Source organism: Clarias gariepinus, chromosome 8, assembly GCF_024256425.1.
Source record: "Clarias gariepinus isolate MV-2021 ecotype Netherlands chromosome 8, CGAR_prim_01v2, whole genome shotgun sequence".
Classification (NCBI taxonomy): Eukaryota; Metazoa; Chordata; class Actinopteri; order Siluriformes; family Clariidae; genus Clarias; species Clarias gariepinus.
Genome location: NC_071107.1, coordinates 9170524 through 9189004, shown reverse-complemented (window position 1 = coordinate 9189004; position 18481 = coordinate 9170524). Strand labels below are relative to the sequence as shown.

At 37.7% G+C, this 18481-nt stretch overlaps 1 protein-coding gene across 1 annotated transcript in view; it reads right to left on the bottom strand.

Annotated features, from left to right (window-relative positions):
- Positions 1 to 18481, bottom strand: part of LOC128529092 (adhesion G protein-coupled receptor A1) — a 225257-nt gene that overhangs the window by 132334 nt on the left and 74442 nt on the right. Inside the window, exons 8-10 of the mRNA XM_053502426.1 lie at positions 7459 to 7623; positions 6186 to 6363; positions 2378 to 2527 (exon numbers count right to left, since the gene is read on the bottom strand). Of these exons, the coding sequence (XP_053358401.1) occupies positions 2378 to 2527; positions 6186 to 6363; positions 7459 to 7623 (493 nt within the window). The remainder of the gene's footprint in view (positions 1 to 2377; positions 2528 to 6185; positions 6364 to 7458; positions 7624 to 18481) is intronic.

The window sequence follows — 18481 nt, the reverse complement described above, 5'->3', positions numbered from 1 at the left end:
GCTGGTGAGTGCTGGGGTTCCAATGAAAATTCTCAGTTTTGTCTATTTTAAGTTTTAGAAAATTTAAGTTAAACCAATCTCTAATGTCCTTCACACAAGCAGAAAATTTGTCAATTTGGGTAGTTGGAGTAGGTGTACAGATAGAATAAAGTTGAATGTCGTTGGCATAAAAGTGATAGTTAAGACCATGACGTTGAAGGATCAGACCGAGTGGGATTATGTAAATTGTGAATAATAGTGGACCAAGAACAGATCCCTGGGGAACACCTCGCTTCAGTGGGATGGTGGGCAATCGAAAATCCCTAACAGAAATGTGGAATTGACTATCTGAGGAATAGAAAGAATACCAAGAGAGAGCAGGACCAGAGATACCCAGACCAGAGAGACAAGGAAATAAGTAAATCATGGGAAACCATATCGAAGGCAGAGCTGAGATCAAGTAGCAGTAGTATAGACAGGAGCCAGAATCACCAGAAAGCAGTCGATCATTCACTACCTTTACAAGTGCAGTTTCAGTACTATGGAGGGGACAAAAACCAGAGTGAAAAGGGTCGAAGAGATTATTATCAACTAGAAAAGACTGGAGTTGGGCAGCAACAGTACTTTCCAGTAATTTAGATAGGAAAGGTAAATTAGAAATGGGACGATAATTAGATAGAACTGAGTGGTCAAGGTTGGGTTTCTTGAGCGCAGGTGTAACTGCAGCAGTTTTTAGTGGCAGAGGAAATGAAGCAGAGGTAAGATATGCATTGATGAAATGAGAAATAGGTGCAGAAATGGCAGAGTGGCAAAGTTTCAGGAAAGAAGTAGGAACAGAATCAAGGTGACAGGATGAAGAGTTGGATTTCAAGATTAGCTTAGAGACAAAATCTTCAGAGGGTCGTCAGAGAAAAACAAGACAGAGACTGACTGTATAGGGTTAGGGTTACCATAGGGTAATACATAAAACATATTTATGCACAAAAAGTTTACCAACTGTAAAGCATCTATACAGGTCAGATGAACTGCAATGTAACTACATCTGGGATGTAAAACAAAATGAAATGCAAAACTAGCCATAGTTAATTGCCCAACGTTTAATATAATGGACAGAATATAGAAACTCTGCCTCCTATTTCTTCAGAAACCACATTTTTTTCTTAGTTTTCCTTAATCATCCCAAAAAATGCATACAAATGAGAGAGTAGTAAGAGAACAGGGAGAAACTGTTTATTACATCACTCTCTAAGACTAAAGGAAACTATAAGGAGAAACAACACACTATAATAACCTTCCAGTGTACTGTAACAGTAGAAATACTTATTATCTCGAAAGCAAGTACTGTACTGTACACTGACTCTGTGCTTCCACAAATATAAAAATTTTAGAAGTTTGTATATACTGTTGTCATGATTATGTCTTTAAATTTTTTTTTTTCCTATAGATCATAATAATAGAATACAAATATCTCTCACTAAAACTTTCTGTTTGTCACTAGTAACTAAAAATGAAAATGGTAACCAACAAAGAAAGTCGATCCCTGCACAGGAAAAATATTTAGAATGTTAATTGAAAAGTCACACAAGGGTTCAATCAGAGGAGACATGTGTTAGCTTAAAAATAGAAGAACAAATCCTCCAGAAATGAGCGGGACCAAGCAAAAGAAGCAACAAGCATCAACAATCAGTGTGGCTTTTCAGTGCTGGAGAAATGTGAGAGATTTGAAAAGCCTGAAAAACAGATGTTTCCACTCACTGGCTTGTAATTTTGCTTAATAGCCTCTGGTGCAATTTGTCATCACCCCAGATTGTAACATTATAATGTACATGACATAATTAGCTGTAAAGTTATACTCTAGCAAGGCATATTTGCTTTCCTCCAGTCAGTTACATAATGTGTGAAAGCTGTTTGCTTGGAAGGAGCTTACAAGAGCACCTTTGTGGGTGCAGACTTTTGATCCAACTACGCAGAGGCACACAAGGTTATAGCTACAAATTTAATTAGTGTAAGCAGTGCAGATTTCTGGATATGAAATCAGGTGTGTAACTGCCTGCATGAATCAAAAAGCACTACAATTTTTTTATTGTACTGTGTGCATGGAATTTTTTTACTTTTTTTTTTTTTTAAGGTGAGGCTTTGGGATTGGCGTTTGGTGGAATTCCTGGGTCTGGGGAAAGTTATCAAAAGCTATTAAAATAGGGGCTTCAAGCCTTGTTTTTTCCAACGTAACAAAATATCTGAGAATAGTTCCTAAATAATGTGAATAATATATGAACTAGTTCCTTTTCTCTTCTAGTACTGTATGTTTAACATGTCCAATTAAACTCAAGTTAGATTGTCAGAATAGCATGAGTTAAAAGGACTAGATAGTGTAGTCTAGGCTGGGGAAAGCCCTTACTTCATAGAGGCGATCCACAAGCCGCGTGATTCTCTCGACAAGATGTGTGACAAAGATGACGTCCATCATGTCTCCGAACATCGCTGCATTGCTGGTGATGGAGGAGAGTTGCTGAGCCATTAGCAGAGCGTTGGTGGTGTTTACTGATATCTGTATGTGAGGAAAAGACATGAGGACATCTCTGTAACTCACATCATGAGAAAAGGATTATTTTTACAAATGTTAGATCACCCTAATTGGCTCATGTTTATTTCTTTATAGAGGCTTTAATCATTTATTAAATTAGACAAATCACTTGCGATCTAAAGATCTAACGCCTAACGATACCAGCATACACCTCTTCTACTGTATCCCCATTTCCTGTTTCAGAACATACAGTATACAATGCAACCCTTTTAAAAGTTTTAATTTTTTTTGTGCTATAACATTAAAATTGTGTGCAAGAAAGCCAAAATTCGGACTCTACATCAATATCATCAACAATATTTAGTAAGTCTTGTTACTAGTCTAGCGTTCTCCATGCATACAGTATGTGTCAACATTTAAGATGGAATGCTTCAAATGAACAAAAGACCAAAAAGACTCCTTCGAAACATGAATATATCATTTAAAGTGCTTCAACCGACAGACTGGCTACGTGACCTGAAACATTCACCGGTGGAGCTATTTGTAATGTGTAATGAGAGACAGGATGCAAGTGTGTAAACAAGTATATGCTTTATTGGGGTAAATCCAAAAAAATCATAATCCAAGTCCATAGTGCGTGCCAGAACACAGGCCAGTAAACAGGGCTAATCCGTAATTAGAAACAAGGAAAGAAAACTAGGCTCAAAACCAGGAAGTAAAAAAAAAAAAAAAAAACATCAGGAATTCCAGAATAAGATAACACCCCGCTACAGACGAAAAAGCCTCAATGATAGTGATGCATAGCAATACAGGGTCACTGCATATGAAATCTACAGTCCCAAGGGGAGGTACAAGGTCATCTCTTTGGGCAAAGGAAAGGTTGGCACGTCATTGCCATAACATTAAGGTAACATTTTTTTTAAAAGCATCCCAAGTGAAAACATTCTGTACACTTTTATTTTGGAAGTATTCACCAGCAAATTTTTGCATGAATATCCATATTTTAGCTTTATTGTCTCTAGAGCTGCTTGTTATTTTCCATCACATGCAGTGTAAAAAAACCTGCTTTTTTGTAACATATTTTTGCCTTAAACATACTATCACTGCTTGTGCATGCACGTCCACTCTCCTAAGGAAATACAGCAATATTTAAAGTAACTAAGAAAATTCCTTATGGCACATTCTTTTATTACTTTAAAATATTGTTGTGCCCTATTTGTTGTTGTGCCCAAGTGTTGGGAAAAGGAATGGCAACATTACAAAGTGGTAAATGCTTTACTGTTCCAGCTTTTTTTTTTTTTTATATGTTGCAAGAACCAAAATTGGAATGTGTTTTATTAAAAAAAGAAAAAAAAAGAAAATTATGAGGAACACATTAAATAATGTGCCGTTGTACTGTCTGCAATGCAATACAAGTCAAAGTAAATTTAGAAATCCCTACTTTCTTTTTTTATTTGTGTTTTCCATACTGACCCACATAATAATTTATCTAGGCATCCATGGGCAATTCAAATTGGCAATTCTTAATTGCAAATCTCTGCAGCTACCAGGAAGATGCATAAACAGCAGATTATTCAACCCATAGCACCCTTTTCCTGACTAAATCATTTTATTTGCTTCATACTGTATGTAGGAGTTTATATTGCAACCTAATCTGACATGACCAGCACCCATATACTGTATATCCCACGGAGAAACTGCATCTGACTAGCCTGTTGCATCATAAATCAGAGCAATTGCATCAGCTAACTTAGTTGCTATATAATGCATGTGACAACTAGCCTCACTTATTTAAACATCGCCATGGGTTGTAATCTTTGCAAAGCTGAAGCTTTCTTAGATGAAGAGGGCAACAAGACTGTGACAAGGCTGTTGAAGGTCTGGATACATTCCTAGCAAGTATTTGAACCATTTTGACAAAGAGCGTTTGTTTCTGTTTTAATTATAAAAAGTCATAATTGTTAATTTTTGAACATCTTCAGAAGAGCTGCACTGAAAATAACTAACTGTATTACTGTATAATGCAACAGCTGAATTATCCCCTTGGAATTTTCTATAGAAGCATATGATGTCTGATTATGTTGTTATGTTGCCTACATGCTAAAGGAATAAAATAACTCTTTATTGCCCCCTGACACTCCTGGATATTAAATGTCTGTGGCATCACTAGGATTCAAACTCATGATCTCTGTATGATAGAGTGAACAATGATTTAGGCAGGACAATGGTGCAGTTGGGTCCAATTATCTGCTTACTACTGTATATTTGCAGCTTCCTGGTAAAAGCAGAGATCTGTAATGCAGAGAAGTTAATTGGTGGCTTTATCGGAGAAAATTACCCACACTTTATTATTTATTAAAAAAAATTGTATTCTAACATAATAGACAGCTATCCACTGTAAGTGAGAATATTATATAAATATACTGTAAATTTAATACATATATATATATAGGGTAGGTGGTATATAGAACGCGCTAGTGAATGAGTCAGCATCTACTGTACTGTACATGGGTAATTACCGATTGGGTAGATGAATGAATCAAAATTCTATTTAAATAAATTTTAAAACAATTGTACTTGTGTATTACCTAGGCGTTTTACATGCACTTTAAATGTATGACCCCATAAGCAGCCAATTTAAATAACCTATGGCATCACATCCACTAGGGACTCTAAACTGGAAAGTCAATTTCCTTGCTGCTCAACTCTTCACTCATGTTGGATTCAGTTTTTTGCTAAACTAGAATGTGGTCGACTGAAATTTGCATTTCAGTCTTTGAAAATGTATATATTTTGGGGATCAAATCACTCGGGGTAGCAATTCCGAGCTCTATTCTATTAATCCTTGGGCACATAATAGCTGACAAAGGTCCCTCCAGTATATTTTGATATTCACAATACACACGTGCATAAAGTAGGCCTTTCCCCCAACTTTAAATGGACCAATCTTGAAGACCAATGAGGCCACAACAGGGTATAAAGACACAATAGATGCACTGATTAAAATTAAACACAGAGCAGGTGAACACAACTAGGCAACGGGCAAATTATGTTACATACTGTAGATGCGGACAAGACCAGAACAAAAACCACAATATAAACCTGCAATAGATTGGCACCCTGTCCAGAGTATACCCCACCACCACGTGCCCCAAGTCCCCTGGCAAAGGCTCCAAGCCCCCCCCACAACCCTGTATACGGGATTAAGCAGTATAGACGATGAGTGAGGGGCACTGCTTAAACAGAGAAACCCTGACAACATTATCAAGATGGACTGCAGAAGGAGATAACCTGACATACAGCTACAGTGTGTGCAGCACGCTTGGGATAGGTTGTCTTTTGAAAAGAAGAGATAAAAATTTTTTTTTAAAAATGTCAACGTTTTTGTGGCTTTTTTCATTAAAATTCCATTTTGAGCTACCCCGGTGCCCTCATGCACTTCCTGCACTTTAGTTCTATTAACTAAATACTTGCATGCATATAGCACATCACATTATATGCAAGAAAATAAAACCAGCCAAATTTAATCTTTCGACCGTGTGAACACTTAGACCAGTCTTAGCAGGACACGACATGTGCCCTAGCCAATTATAATATGTAATACATTCAGTCTGTGTACAACTGTTGTTTTTCCCAGCGTGAGCAGGCAAACAAAGAAGTAATGTTGATCATTTTAGCCCACCTGTGTAAGTTCATGCAGTACACGGGTGAACTTGCTGGAGTAAGGGCATTGATTGTAGTCGTCCTCTGCCCACCGGCCTTGCTTATCACATCTACGCCACGCCCTCTTCTCTTGCGAGCTGTAGGAGGCTGTGGCACAGGGGAGAAACGCCATTAAACCAGCCTGGGTTTTAGGCCACCTGTAGGACACAAGAGCAGAGTCAGATCAGGGAACAACAAATGCACTAGTAATGAAATAAATGTGATCAGTAACAATTGGTTTAGAAATGCTGAAGAGGGCAAAATAAATGTTAATAAATGTTGGTTTAAATAATTATTTCTGCTGTTCCCATTAGAAAGTGTTTCCATTAAATAAAGACTTTATGCTATACAGACATTAGTGTATGTATACGCACATACTCTACATTTTTATGTACTGAATATTATGGTAAAATCTTGCTTGAGGAATGTAATTGAATCACACTAGTGCCAAGATAATGCTAATATTGCTTCAAATTTAAACTTGTAGTAAATTAGAGTATTAAATCCAGTTGTATCTTACAAAATTATTCTAAGGAATTCTCCATGCATGTTAAGAAAGATTATATTAACTAATGTTCGAATTTAGGCTTCAGAGAAAAAAGTGTAAAACACTGCAATGCTAAATGGGTATTTTTTTCAAATAAAAATATAATTTCTGGTTTAGTTATTGCTTGTCATAAGAAATGTGCAGTCATTTTTTTTTCTCTCTATAACAATGAGATGACTTTTCTTTACATCCATATTGTGCAGAAACTGTGGCAGCAGAATGCAGCTAGATGAAAGGTTTGGGGAAACTAAAGCAAAGAAAAATTATATATATATATATAGCGCAGATGTCTCCTGGTTTTATTTGTTTTATATATATATATATATATATATATATATATATATATATATATATATATATATAAGCACAGGGCACAACAAAAGCAGCAATGCTGAGACATTCAGCCAGAGCGAGGCGGCCGGCTTCGTCTCATTAACTACTGAGTGGTGCCCTGCCAGCCATAGACATGGTTAATGATCATAAAAAATGAGAGTCGTGTGTAATTTGCTGGTTTATGCAGAATTCGGATTGGGATGCCACAAGAAGATTTGTTGCTTGCTATGAATGCCAGTGTACTGCATATGCCTTTTGATTAACCCTGTAGACAAATCGGATCTGGAGCTAAATAAGTATAGATGTCTGAATACTGTGTGTGTGTGTGTGTTACGAATAGTGAAACGTTGGTGTTTCTTATCCTTTTGCACACCTGAAGTCACCTTTGTTGCCGGTCACCCTCTCTGCAGAACAGTACAGTGCAGATGTCTCCAATACCACAATCTCCATGCCAATGGTGCTGTTGCCACGGGAACTGGTCACGTGGCACTGCCAATTACCGGAAACATCAGCATCCACGTTGGAGAGGATTAGTTCACTGAGAAAATGGAAAGGGAGAGGAAGAAGAGGGAGAGGAATGGAGTCTTTTGTAAGTCCACAAATGCATTCAAATCCAGTTTAGCTTCATCACGCTAAATTGCCTATTACATGCATGAGGGTTCAATATATTAACACTGATCATACCTGATGGTTTTACTTCCACTGAATAAAAAGTATGATATTAGTCTAAAGACTCCAACAAAGAAGCAGTGTACAGAAAGGTATATGTAATTAGTAAACTGCAGTTGACTCATGAGTCATTGTGGTGTTCTAGTGTGGTTTAAATGGAAATTAAGATTAATTACTTGATGGGGATGGAAAGGTTGGAGTATCCAAAAGACAAGATGTATTCAAATCAGAACAGCTGGATGCAAAGCAAAGCAAGTGTGTGTGGTCAAATCATTCCACCGCTGTATTTAATTGGTCTATTTTTAGAATCGTCTTCCAGCTTCTTTACAATATTTGCACATAGGATTTGACAGAAATAGAGAACAATTTATGTCTGTTCTGCAGACCTTTCGCAAATTCACTTAGGCTGTGTGTGTTCACATTCACACGTCTGTCCTCCGAAATGGAACATACGCGCACGTTGTTACATCTTTGTTCGTACCATCTGGGGTAAAACAAATTATATTTGTGCAATCTCATTCATTTCAAACAATGAATGCGAGTCTAAAAAAAAAACAGCCTGGGAGGATGGAAAGCACTTAGTTGGCTGTTGTTGAGGTTCAGAAAAGGGAAGAAAGTCTCGCATTAGCTGCCTCAGCAGCTATTGGTAGCACTGCGCAGAAATCCCTGCATGCCAGTGCTGACTGATGACATCAACACCTAACACATGTGCAGAGGTAAAAAGTTCAGATCTGATTCACTTGACCACGCATCTAAGACCACATATAATGAGCGCCAATCTAAAAAAAAACACAGCTAAACAATCCGATCTGTGTCATATAAGAGTAAAAGATTCGATTTGAGGCACTTGTAATGTGAACACAGCCATAGTTTACTTTAATGAGTATAGTCCATTTGCCAAATCTGAATCAGAATTCAACAGATAATTAGGGATTTGTACTGTACCACTAATATGTACTTAAAGTGTTTTTTCATAAGTATGAAAAAATTTAACTGGTGTTAAAATAAGATTATCATAAAAATATAAAGAATCACAATAAATATTTGTTTGTTTGTTTGATTATTTTTCTCTTTTGGTTCACTGGTTTAAATACCAAGATCATATTACATAAAGTATCACATCATATCGCTTTGTCCCCATTCCTTACCTTGTAACTCTCAGATCAGTTTAGCAGCTCACAAAATGTGGGAAAAATGTGGCAACCCAAGATACAATGCATTTTGCACATCTTTGCATTTTCTCACTTTAGTTCCCCAAAAATTGTCATTCGAATCATTTACAGTCAGAAGACGATTTTAACTCATTTTTGAGTCCTCACTGTACTGTAAATGATTCAAATGAGAATTTATTGGAAGTAAACTAAGTCCAAAGACATTCTCTAACCAGATAATTTTTTGTTTCTCCACTCCTTAGTTTTTCTTTTTTGCTTTCGCCTTATAAAACACATTAGCACATTTAAAATCCTTAAAACATTTGTAAACATGCATTTGGCTTTTTATGGTGGACATGCTAAGTAAAGTTTTTTTTTTTTTTTCCTTTTTTTGGCAACATTTTTGTGGGCTATAAAGTATAAACCCTATAATACATATTGTATAATACAAATACAAAACTTCTCAAGATACTGACAATCGTCTTGGGATCTTAAAACCATTTGAGATGCATTAACCTGCTCAGATTGAGTTATAGACATCTTTACAAAACATTAGAATAATTCAACACTAGAATCTCAAAATCCATTATTAAAAAAACATACCAGGTAAAAAATAAAATGCTATTAATGCATATTTATCTAAATGAAACCCTGTTAATAGACCATAATTCAGTGCACTTCCATACAGTAATAAATTATTCATCTAAGTAAGAGCTGTGAAAGAAACACAGTCAGTAAACATTGCTTTCTCTTTTTAAATGCTAATACAAACTACACCGTCACGTGTTTGGGACATTTGACATTCAAAAAGAGTAAGTCATAGAAAACAAGGGAATTCAAATCTTTACAGAAAAAAAAAATGATTAAAGCCTCTTGGCAAGCTTCTGTTCTATCCAATAATCCTAAACACACACACACACATGCACACACAAACTTACACACACAAAATCGCACAAAACCGTTCAGCAAAAGTGCTTTGCATAAACGAACAAATGCATTAACACTTTCCCTGCAAATTTTTCTTTTTTCAACACCATTATGAATTCCAGATATTGCTGTGCACTTCCCGGCCAGGCTCGATTCCCGTCTCTGTGTCCATGGAGTTTGCATGTTTTCCCCGTGCTTGGTGGGTTTCCTCCGGGTACTCCGGTTTCCTCCCACAGTCTAAAGATATGCAGGTTAGCCTAATTGGCGTTCCCAAATTGCCCGTAGTGTGTGAATGAGTGTGTGTATGGGTGTATATGTGTGTGTGCCCTGTGATGGATTGGCACCCCGTCCAGGGTGTACCCTGCCTCGTGCCCTAAGCCTCCTGAAGATAGGCTCCAGGTCCTCCGTGACCTTGATTACAGAATTAAGCGGTATAGAAGATGAGTGAGTGAGTAAGTGAAATGTGCACTTCCACATTCTTAACACACACACTTTGTGCATCTTGTACTGTAGGTTGAACCAGATTTTAAAGTTGCTTGTGCTCTGAAAGGGAACAACCTGTGGGTTGTGGAAATGTCAAAAGCATGCTCATGAATCATCCTGAGATCTACTGACACTGGTTAATGATGGCACATGATTATACTTTCCTCCTGTCCTCCACCACAATACGAACCGCTGGACGTTGATTAATTATGCTGAGATGTGTCACTGATCAAGCAGGAGCGATTTGAGCTTTTGGGAGAGATTTCTCCGCGCTGCATGAGCCAGCACGAGCCTGGTGGTTCGGGAGCACATGGTGACGTTGTGCAGCATGGAACCGATGCTGCTGCACTAACAGCTCCAGCTGCTTCGAAACCACATGCCAAAAATAACAGTCACTTTCTCTCCAGCTGCCATAACCGCAGCGCACTGCATCCGCTCCGGCCTCCCCTCTCCTCTCCACGCCACGCTGGAATATGCCCCCGGAGCCGAAAACCTTTCAACTGCTCTTTCTTTAATTCAGATTGAAGAATGAATGAACACACATTTAAGATGGATGTGCCTGGACGTCAGAGATAGGATTAAAAACTAGGGGGGCAAAATGAAGACGGGCACTTCTGAAAGCAGACAATACAGCTGAAGTGCTTCTCCCATCACCTGTTTTTCCCAAAACAGATGGGAATGCAGAAAGAGACATCGCTGTTAAGTGCACAGCCAAATAAGCCTCTGAATACCAACCTCTTGTGTCCTTCCATCTCGCGCATTCTCTTTCACAAGAGTGGGACACAATCTGGCTTCGGACAAGCAGAAGGCAGACCAAAAAAGACTATACCAGACTATTCAGCTTTAAAAAATTAAACACACGGCACTTACGCATAGGTCGACATGGTCAATTTAAGCACAGTAGGCAGCATTCTGTAAAGAAAAGGAAACATTAATGAGAGTAAAACACGGAGTCTGACGCACACATGAGCACACCGACCTAAATTCGCACCACCGCTATTCTATTGTGGAGCTGTCTACAAACAACGCCTCCCCAAGGCCTCATTAGAAGCATTTACGCACTTGCGCTGATATTTAACGATTTGTTTATATAACAGCACTCATGAGGCTGTTAATGTAAAAAAAATGGGCATTTATACAGCAGCATTCCAACAGCCTGACCATAGAGCTGCATGCACTTCGTCTGAAACAGACAGAGAATAAGCAAACGGGAGGAAGAATGAGATTAAGAGTAGGAATGGTTAAACAGGTTGAGTGTTTAACCAAGCTCTGAATATCTTTGTGATATTTTTAGACTAGGGATACTGACAGGGATATTTCCAGTTCACTGAACGATGAATGCATCCCTAAAGAGCTTCTGTACAAAAAAAAAAACTGAGACAAACAACATACTCTTGTGTTGCAATGCTTTAACACTGGAGATAAAACAAGAAGAAAGGAATACTTTAAAAAGACCATGGCCATATAGTCTTCAGACTAGACGTGAGCACTATACACTATACTGAGAAGGTAATCCTGACATTGTGCACTGACATCACAGACATACAGTAACTACGCACTTAAAGGCCTCCTTTTATTTCACTCCTCTACCAAATGCAACATTTCAGTGTCTATGGAAACGTGCTACAACGGAGACACGCCCCACCAGAGAACTGCAAAGCTGAGCAACAAGCAGGGGTAGGATATCATCTTATATGAGGTCACAATAGGGGAAAAAACTAATCGGCTTGTTAAGGAGGAAAATGGATGCACACACTAGATAGCGCTTTAGCTTTTACTTAACAAGATTTGGGCAGCCTCCGTAAGCCAGAAGTTAACGGAGGTAATATCTTACAAGATCCATTACCCTTTGTACATCGTCAGTACTCTCACTCACTCATCTTCTATACCGCTTTATCCTGTATTCGGGGTCGCTGGGGCATGGAGCCTATCCCAGGAGATTTAGGGCATGAGGCGGGGTACACCCTGGACAGGGTTCCAATCCATCGCAGGGCAGACACATACACTCACACACTTATTCACACACTATGGGCAATTTGGGAACGCCAATTAGCCTAATCTGCAGGTCTTTGTACTTTGAAAGGAAACCGGAAGCGATTACCTGGAGGAAACCCACCAAGCATGGCCCATGCAACCTCCATGCACACAGACCAAAGGCAGGAATCGAATCGGGATACTGGAGGTATAAGGCGACAGTACTAACCGCTAGGCCACCATGCTTTACAATTAATTGCATAAAAATCTAAAATGCAATATGAACCTGTGCAATTATTAAATCACAAAAGGCTGCAATATACACATAGTTGGAAATAAATGTAGAGTTTATTAATAATTACGTATTTTTTTATTTCACCCTGTTTTTTTTTTATAATAAATATATATTGGGAGACATTATCTTAATGAGATCATTTGTGCCATTATTTGCTGTTAGGATAGATAAATACCTTTAAACATGCAAACCCCATGCATACAGAAACAGGAATTGACCCTTGCTGGGAATCGAACCAGGACCCTGGAGGTGCAAGGCGACAGTGCTAACCCCTACACAACCCTACACCACCAATTTAAAACTGTTAATTGCACTAACTGTCAGTCAATAACTGTTAGTGGCCAGCTGCGGTTAGTTAGTTCCACCAGTCAGGGAAAGATATACAGTATGTTGGCGGAGCAAAATAACTGATTAAATAAAGAAAAAAGTAATAATCTGTTGAAAATAAATTGTGTTTGCAGAGCTGGTACAGTATATAAAAGCACTCAGGGTAAAGTTAAAATGTTTGCTATCATAAGCATGGTGGTGTTGCTTGATAAAAATAATCGCGTGCAACACGTTACATCACTAAGAAAAAAGAAAATACAATAAAAACACACACAGATAATGCAAGCTATAGCCTACAAATTGAACAGGAATTGGAAGTGAAAGCTTTTTCATTTTTGCCTATGGCAGTAATGCATACTGCATACTACAGATGAAGTAGGTGGATATCAGGACTTGAAAAAGTCTTCTCTAAACCTTATCCCAAGCCTTCTGGTCTTTGGCTGTCTCAAGGAATTGAAATAATATTGTAATTATGTCACACACCATGGGGAACCTTATTGGTAGTGTACTTCTGAAAAAGATAGCAGGAGAACTAATTCAGCCTTAGCCCGGAGGTCTGCCCTTAATTAGTATGGGTCTGAGTTGAATATTGCGACGACTCACAGCTGCACATGACTTTCTATCACCTCAGGTAGCTGCTCATTTATAATGAAGCGTGAAAGAAGAAAGCAGATGGACTCCTGATCTCCAGGACAAATTGCACAAAAATAAGCCACATCTTTATTCTTTGTGCATACACAACCCTTTCTGCTTCTCTCTGTGTACACACACACACAATTCAAATTCTTTAGTTCTATATATATATATATATATATATATATATATATATATATATATATATATATATATATATTTATTTATTTATTTATTTTTTTTACTCTCTCATTCATGAACATTCTCTCCTGCTTTAGTTAGGGATAGAAGACAGGCAGTACCAACCACAATAAGCCAAATGACACTCTAACAAGCCAATTAAGACCTCAGTCGCCATGGCAACCTACATAGACAAAGAATCAGGCAAGAATCTGAAGGAAACCGAGTGAGTGAGTGAAGGAGTGAGTGAGCATAAGAGAAAACGGGGACAAAAACCGGAGATAAAACCTTTATAAGTCCTGTCTTTTTATAATGCTGTCTGCCTGCTCTATTCTCGTATTCTGTGTCAAGTTAGAATGATTAAAAACGGAGAGATTAGTGGCAATGCGGTCTGCAACTCTACAGGCTTTCAGGGCTTTGAGTAATGAGGTATGATTCACACTCCATGGCTGCTCTCTCGGCTATCGCTTACCGGCTCTTTAGCCTCACGCCATTACTCAGCATGGGCGCCAAGCTACACAACACACCGGCCGTTAGTTATTAGTTCACACTGGACAGCATGCCTGTCTGGATTCCTAGAGCTCAAGCAGGGATAAAGAATAGACATATAGGAAGAGAATGTCAACTTTCTGTGTGTGCAATCGAATTAATGGCATGAGCAGCTTCTCCATGCATACCCATGACTATACTAAAGGGACTGAAGATGATAAACTATATGTAAATACTGCTTTATGATACTGAAATCATTATCACTTCTTAGCAGAGTGCTCACATACTGTACACGCGCACAATTACAACACAAAATTCCTCCAATATGCCAAAATTGTGCTCTTAAAAATTCTGATTTTTAACTAAAAAGGGTATTCCAATGTGACATTTAGAGTAACAGATTAATAGGTACAGTATATAATATCACAGTGTACTTATACCAGTTTCAGCCAGTACAATAAGAAAAAAATATGATTAGGACAGGTCAGTCCTCATGAGATGATCCAAATACTGTACAATCAGGAAAACTTTTTTCGAATTTCCCATGTAATATAAAGATCAGTAACTTAAGAGTAACAGTCGAGTAAAAGCCTATTTTCGGGTTATGTCATAATGAACCGGAGTGATCCTCATCAGACTGAGCCAAGTTTCCAATATGTCCTCAAAAAATTGGAGCTCATCAAAATCATGCTAAACAAAACTTAATTAAGGAAACCATTAACACCCCAGTTAACAGCAAAACTATCACCATTACTTTGACACACAATAAGCACGGTGCAGACGGGGAAGATTGGGTGGCGACCTGACATTGCTACTGTACGTCAATGGAGTTCTTACAACGACCTTTTCAGTGCTTGTGCTATGACCGTGGTAAATTCATGCCATGATGTAGAATACCTTATTAAGTACATATTACAGTACGTTCTACTGGTACTTACTGTGTTTATGGCATGCATGCAGCAGGTTATCAGTGCATATACTGTACAGTAGGTATTTCACATACATGTGGTTTACATTTAATAAAATAATTTTGTTGGAGAATGCTTTGTTACTTTTATTCCACTACATCTTAAACCAAGTATCTGTACTTTTACTTCACTACATTTCTGCATGTAAACTAGAGTGGTGTGTGTAGTATGTAAAGCAAGAATTTCACCACTTGCTTACAATTACATGTTCTGTAATTGTTTTTCTCTGTGACATGCTTAATTACATTACAGGGGTTTGAAATCAGAAGGTTAGTACTTTTGTACTTTTATTCAGTTTGACATTTAAATGGACTAATTTCACTTAAGCAATTTGACCTAAGGTATCTGTACTTTTACTCAAGTACAGGATTTATGTACTTTTCCCACCAATGGTCACTGTATTCATATAATGCAATGACAACATAGTAAGAGCATGAGAAGTGCCTGCTAGTAATAACTCACTTTGATCACATTGGACATACAGTAGTGACAACATGATAAATGCATGATGGGAAATTAGTGACAACATGATACATGCATTGAGATCCTGACAGATATGTGGCCACAAAGTAGTATGAGCTTGATGCTTTGACCCCATTTCTGGTGTGTTTTTTAATGATTTCCAGATGCAGCGGCAACTTTATGGTCTTCGTCAGAGTGTGACGGAGCATTGCCATGTTTTGTTTACTTTTCACGATGGCTACTACCATATTTCTAGCTGTCTGGCAAATTTCAACCCATTCTATTACAGCCTCTTATTGGTGGCTTTTAGATGAGCAGAACAGAACTGATCGCATGCTGATATTTTAATCTTAATGCCAGGATTTCTTTGGTCCCAAAAGGCATTAAACTAAACTAAACTTTTGTAACATCATTCTGTATAAAGTCATGTATAAAATGTAATACAAATTCAGAATGACATCCCTTTCTCTTTAAAAAGCATTCATTCTTTCAGGTTCACTGTCATGCAGTGTTTCAAGAAAATCACCAAGAAAGTTGTTCCAAGCATTTCAGAGAACCTGCCGTAGTCCGTACACAAACTTCGTCTCTCACCTGCTTCTGTCACTGCAGGAAAAGTCCCAGGAAGATTGAAGGATTTGTGCGAGAAAAAGTCTATTTCCGAATGTGTGGCTTTGTTTAATGGCACTAAAACTTTGGGCCACATATTGTAAATGCAGAAAGCAGGGGGAAAAAAACAGTGCATAAAATGCATACGCAAATTAGCATGAGATTGTATTTTTACAATAGGCATATTCTAATAATAATAAAAATGTATTCACTAGTGTTTACATGCAGTCTCCACCTCGGTTTAAATCTTTAAACATAAATCAAAATATATCACAGCAGCTGAGGAAAATCTGATTAAGTTTGGGCTAAACAATGCAATAACAATAATGGTGGCACGGTGGCTTAATGGTTAGTACTGTCGCCTTGCACCTCCAGGTGCACCTGCATGGAGTTTCCTTGGTGGGTTTCCTCTGCTTACTCTGGTTTTCTCCCACAGTCCATAAACATGCAGATTAGGTAAATTGGCATTCCCAAATTGCCTGTAGTGTGTGAATGTGTAAATGCCCATAGTTTCTTTAGGTTCTGATGTATAATGATGCATGTGGAAACTAGCTGTCAAAAAAGTGCGAGCTTATTTAATAACAGGATCCCTGAAGAATTGTCTCCTACAGATGAACTTATTCTTTTTTACATGTCTGCCTTAATGAATATGCCATTTGCGACATTTCCTCCTGTAGCTGAAAATGCAGACTGGATGGTCTATGAAGATGGATTCATTTAGAGCTGCAATGTGATTTACAATGCCTGAAAACCACTGCATCTTAAACAACAAACCTGTACAAACCTGTTGTACAAATTAGTACAACAGCTATTTGCAGAAGCTTGTTTTTAGTCAGTTGAAGACAGAATTATTTCGTTAAGTCTTCATTAAGCCTTATTAATGAGAAAGTTTATCAAGTAATCAGAGTTTTTTTATAAAATAAGTTTTTTTTTTCTTAAAACAAATCCTTAATTTTATTTTTGATAATTCAGAACTTGTTTATATTTAACCAGGTTTAAAGAGAGCCTTTAAAAAGGTTAATATTCACATACTGTATGCAGTACAGTGCAAAAGTCTTAGACACCCTGTGTTTCATTAGTCCAAAATTTGCCATTATTTTTTTTAAATGAGATCTTGTGGCTTTATTACTTTACTATTATATTAAGTCAAACATCAGTATTCCACCACTAAATTATTTGTTATAGAAAAATAGGTTTATATCAGAAAAGAAAGCAGCATGTTATATAAGCGACCACTTTTTAGACCATAAAAAACTAATTGGAAACTGCTGGGATTTGCATGTGAAAAAGAAACAAGTGCAACAGTTAAAGTTCTCAGAAGAACTGTGACTATGTATGCAGGATGCAGAAAACCTGGTAGCTAATGCTCTTATAATAATAACTGCACACATTGTACCCGAGACTAAAGGCTCCTCAAAGCATCGGCATGCTAAATGTTTGCCATTGTCACGCCAACTGTTTAAATTTCTCTACAGCGTTTATTTGCATGTGCCTTTTTTGCAAGACCTTTGCACAGAACTGTACTTTATAAACACAAACTATGTTAGTGCCTACACATGTTGGATGTGTAGGCATGGATGTGGATGGATGGATGGATGGATGGATTGATGGATTGATGGATGGATGGATGGATGGATAGATAGATAGATAGATAGATAGATAGATAGATAGATAGATAGATAGATAGATAGATAGATTAAAGTAATTTAATAATGTTAAAGGGTAATTGTATAAAAAGGAATATTGTTTATATGTTTTTACGATATACTACCACAGTGCAGAATTTTTGAATAGGACTTGACAGGAGATGTTGATTATTTTTCCTATTACAATATGGTTCCGCCAAGAGTTCAGCTCTAATTCAAATTATAGGTTCATATTGAAAATAGGTGGGTGTTCAAGTCAAACTGGGACAATTTCTTGTGATTAAAGTTTTAAAACCTATTAGAAGAGTTCAAGCACAGTAGTGATGAGAATCTTAGTCGCAGTAAAACATTTAAATAGCACAAAATGTTGCAAGTCTGTAAATAAGCATCCTGGTCAAGGTGGCTCGTAGCCGCCTGCAGTCACTCCTGTGAACGTTCAGCAAGTGGAACGCCTGCTCTTTGAAAATGAACGGATACATTACAGGAACTTGTCTGGGAGTTACCGCCACATAAGTTTTACCTTGCTCCAAGCCATTTTACACATGAACAAGGAGTTCCTGGGAGGCCAGAGCTTCAGAGGTGAAGC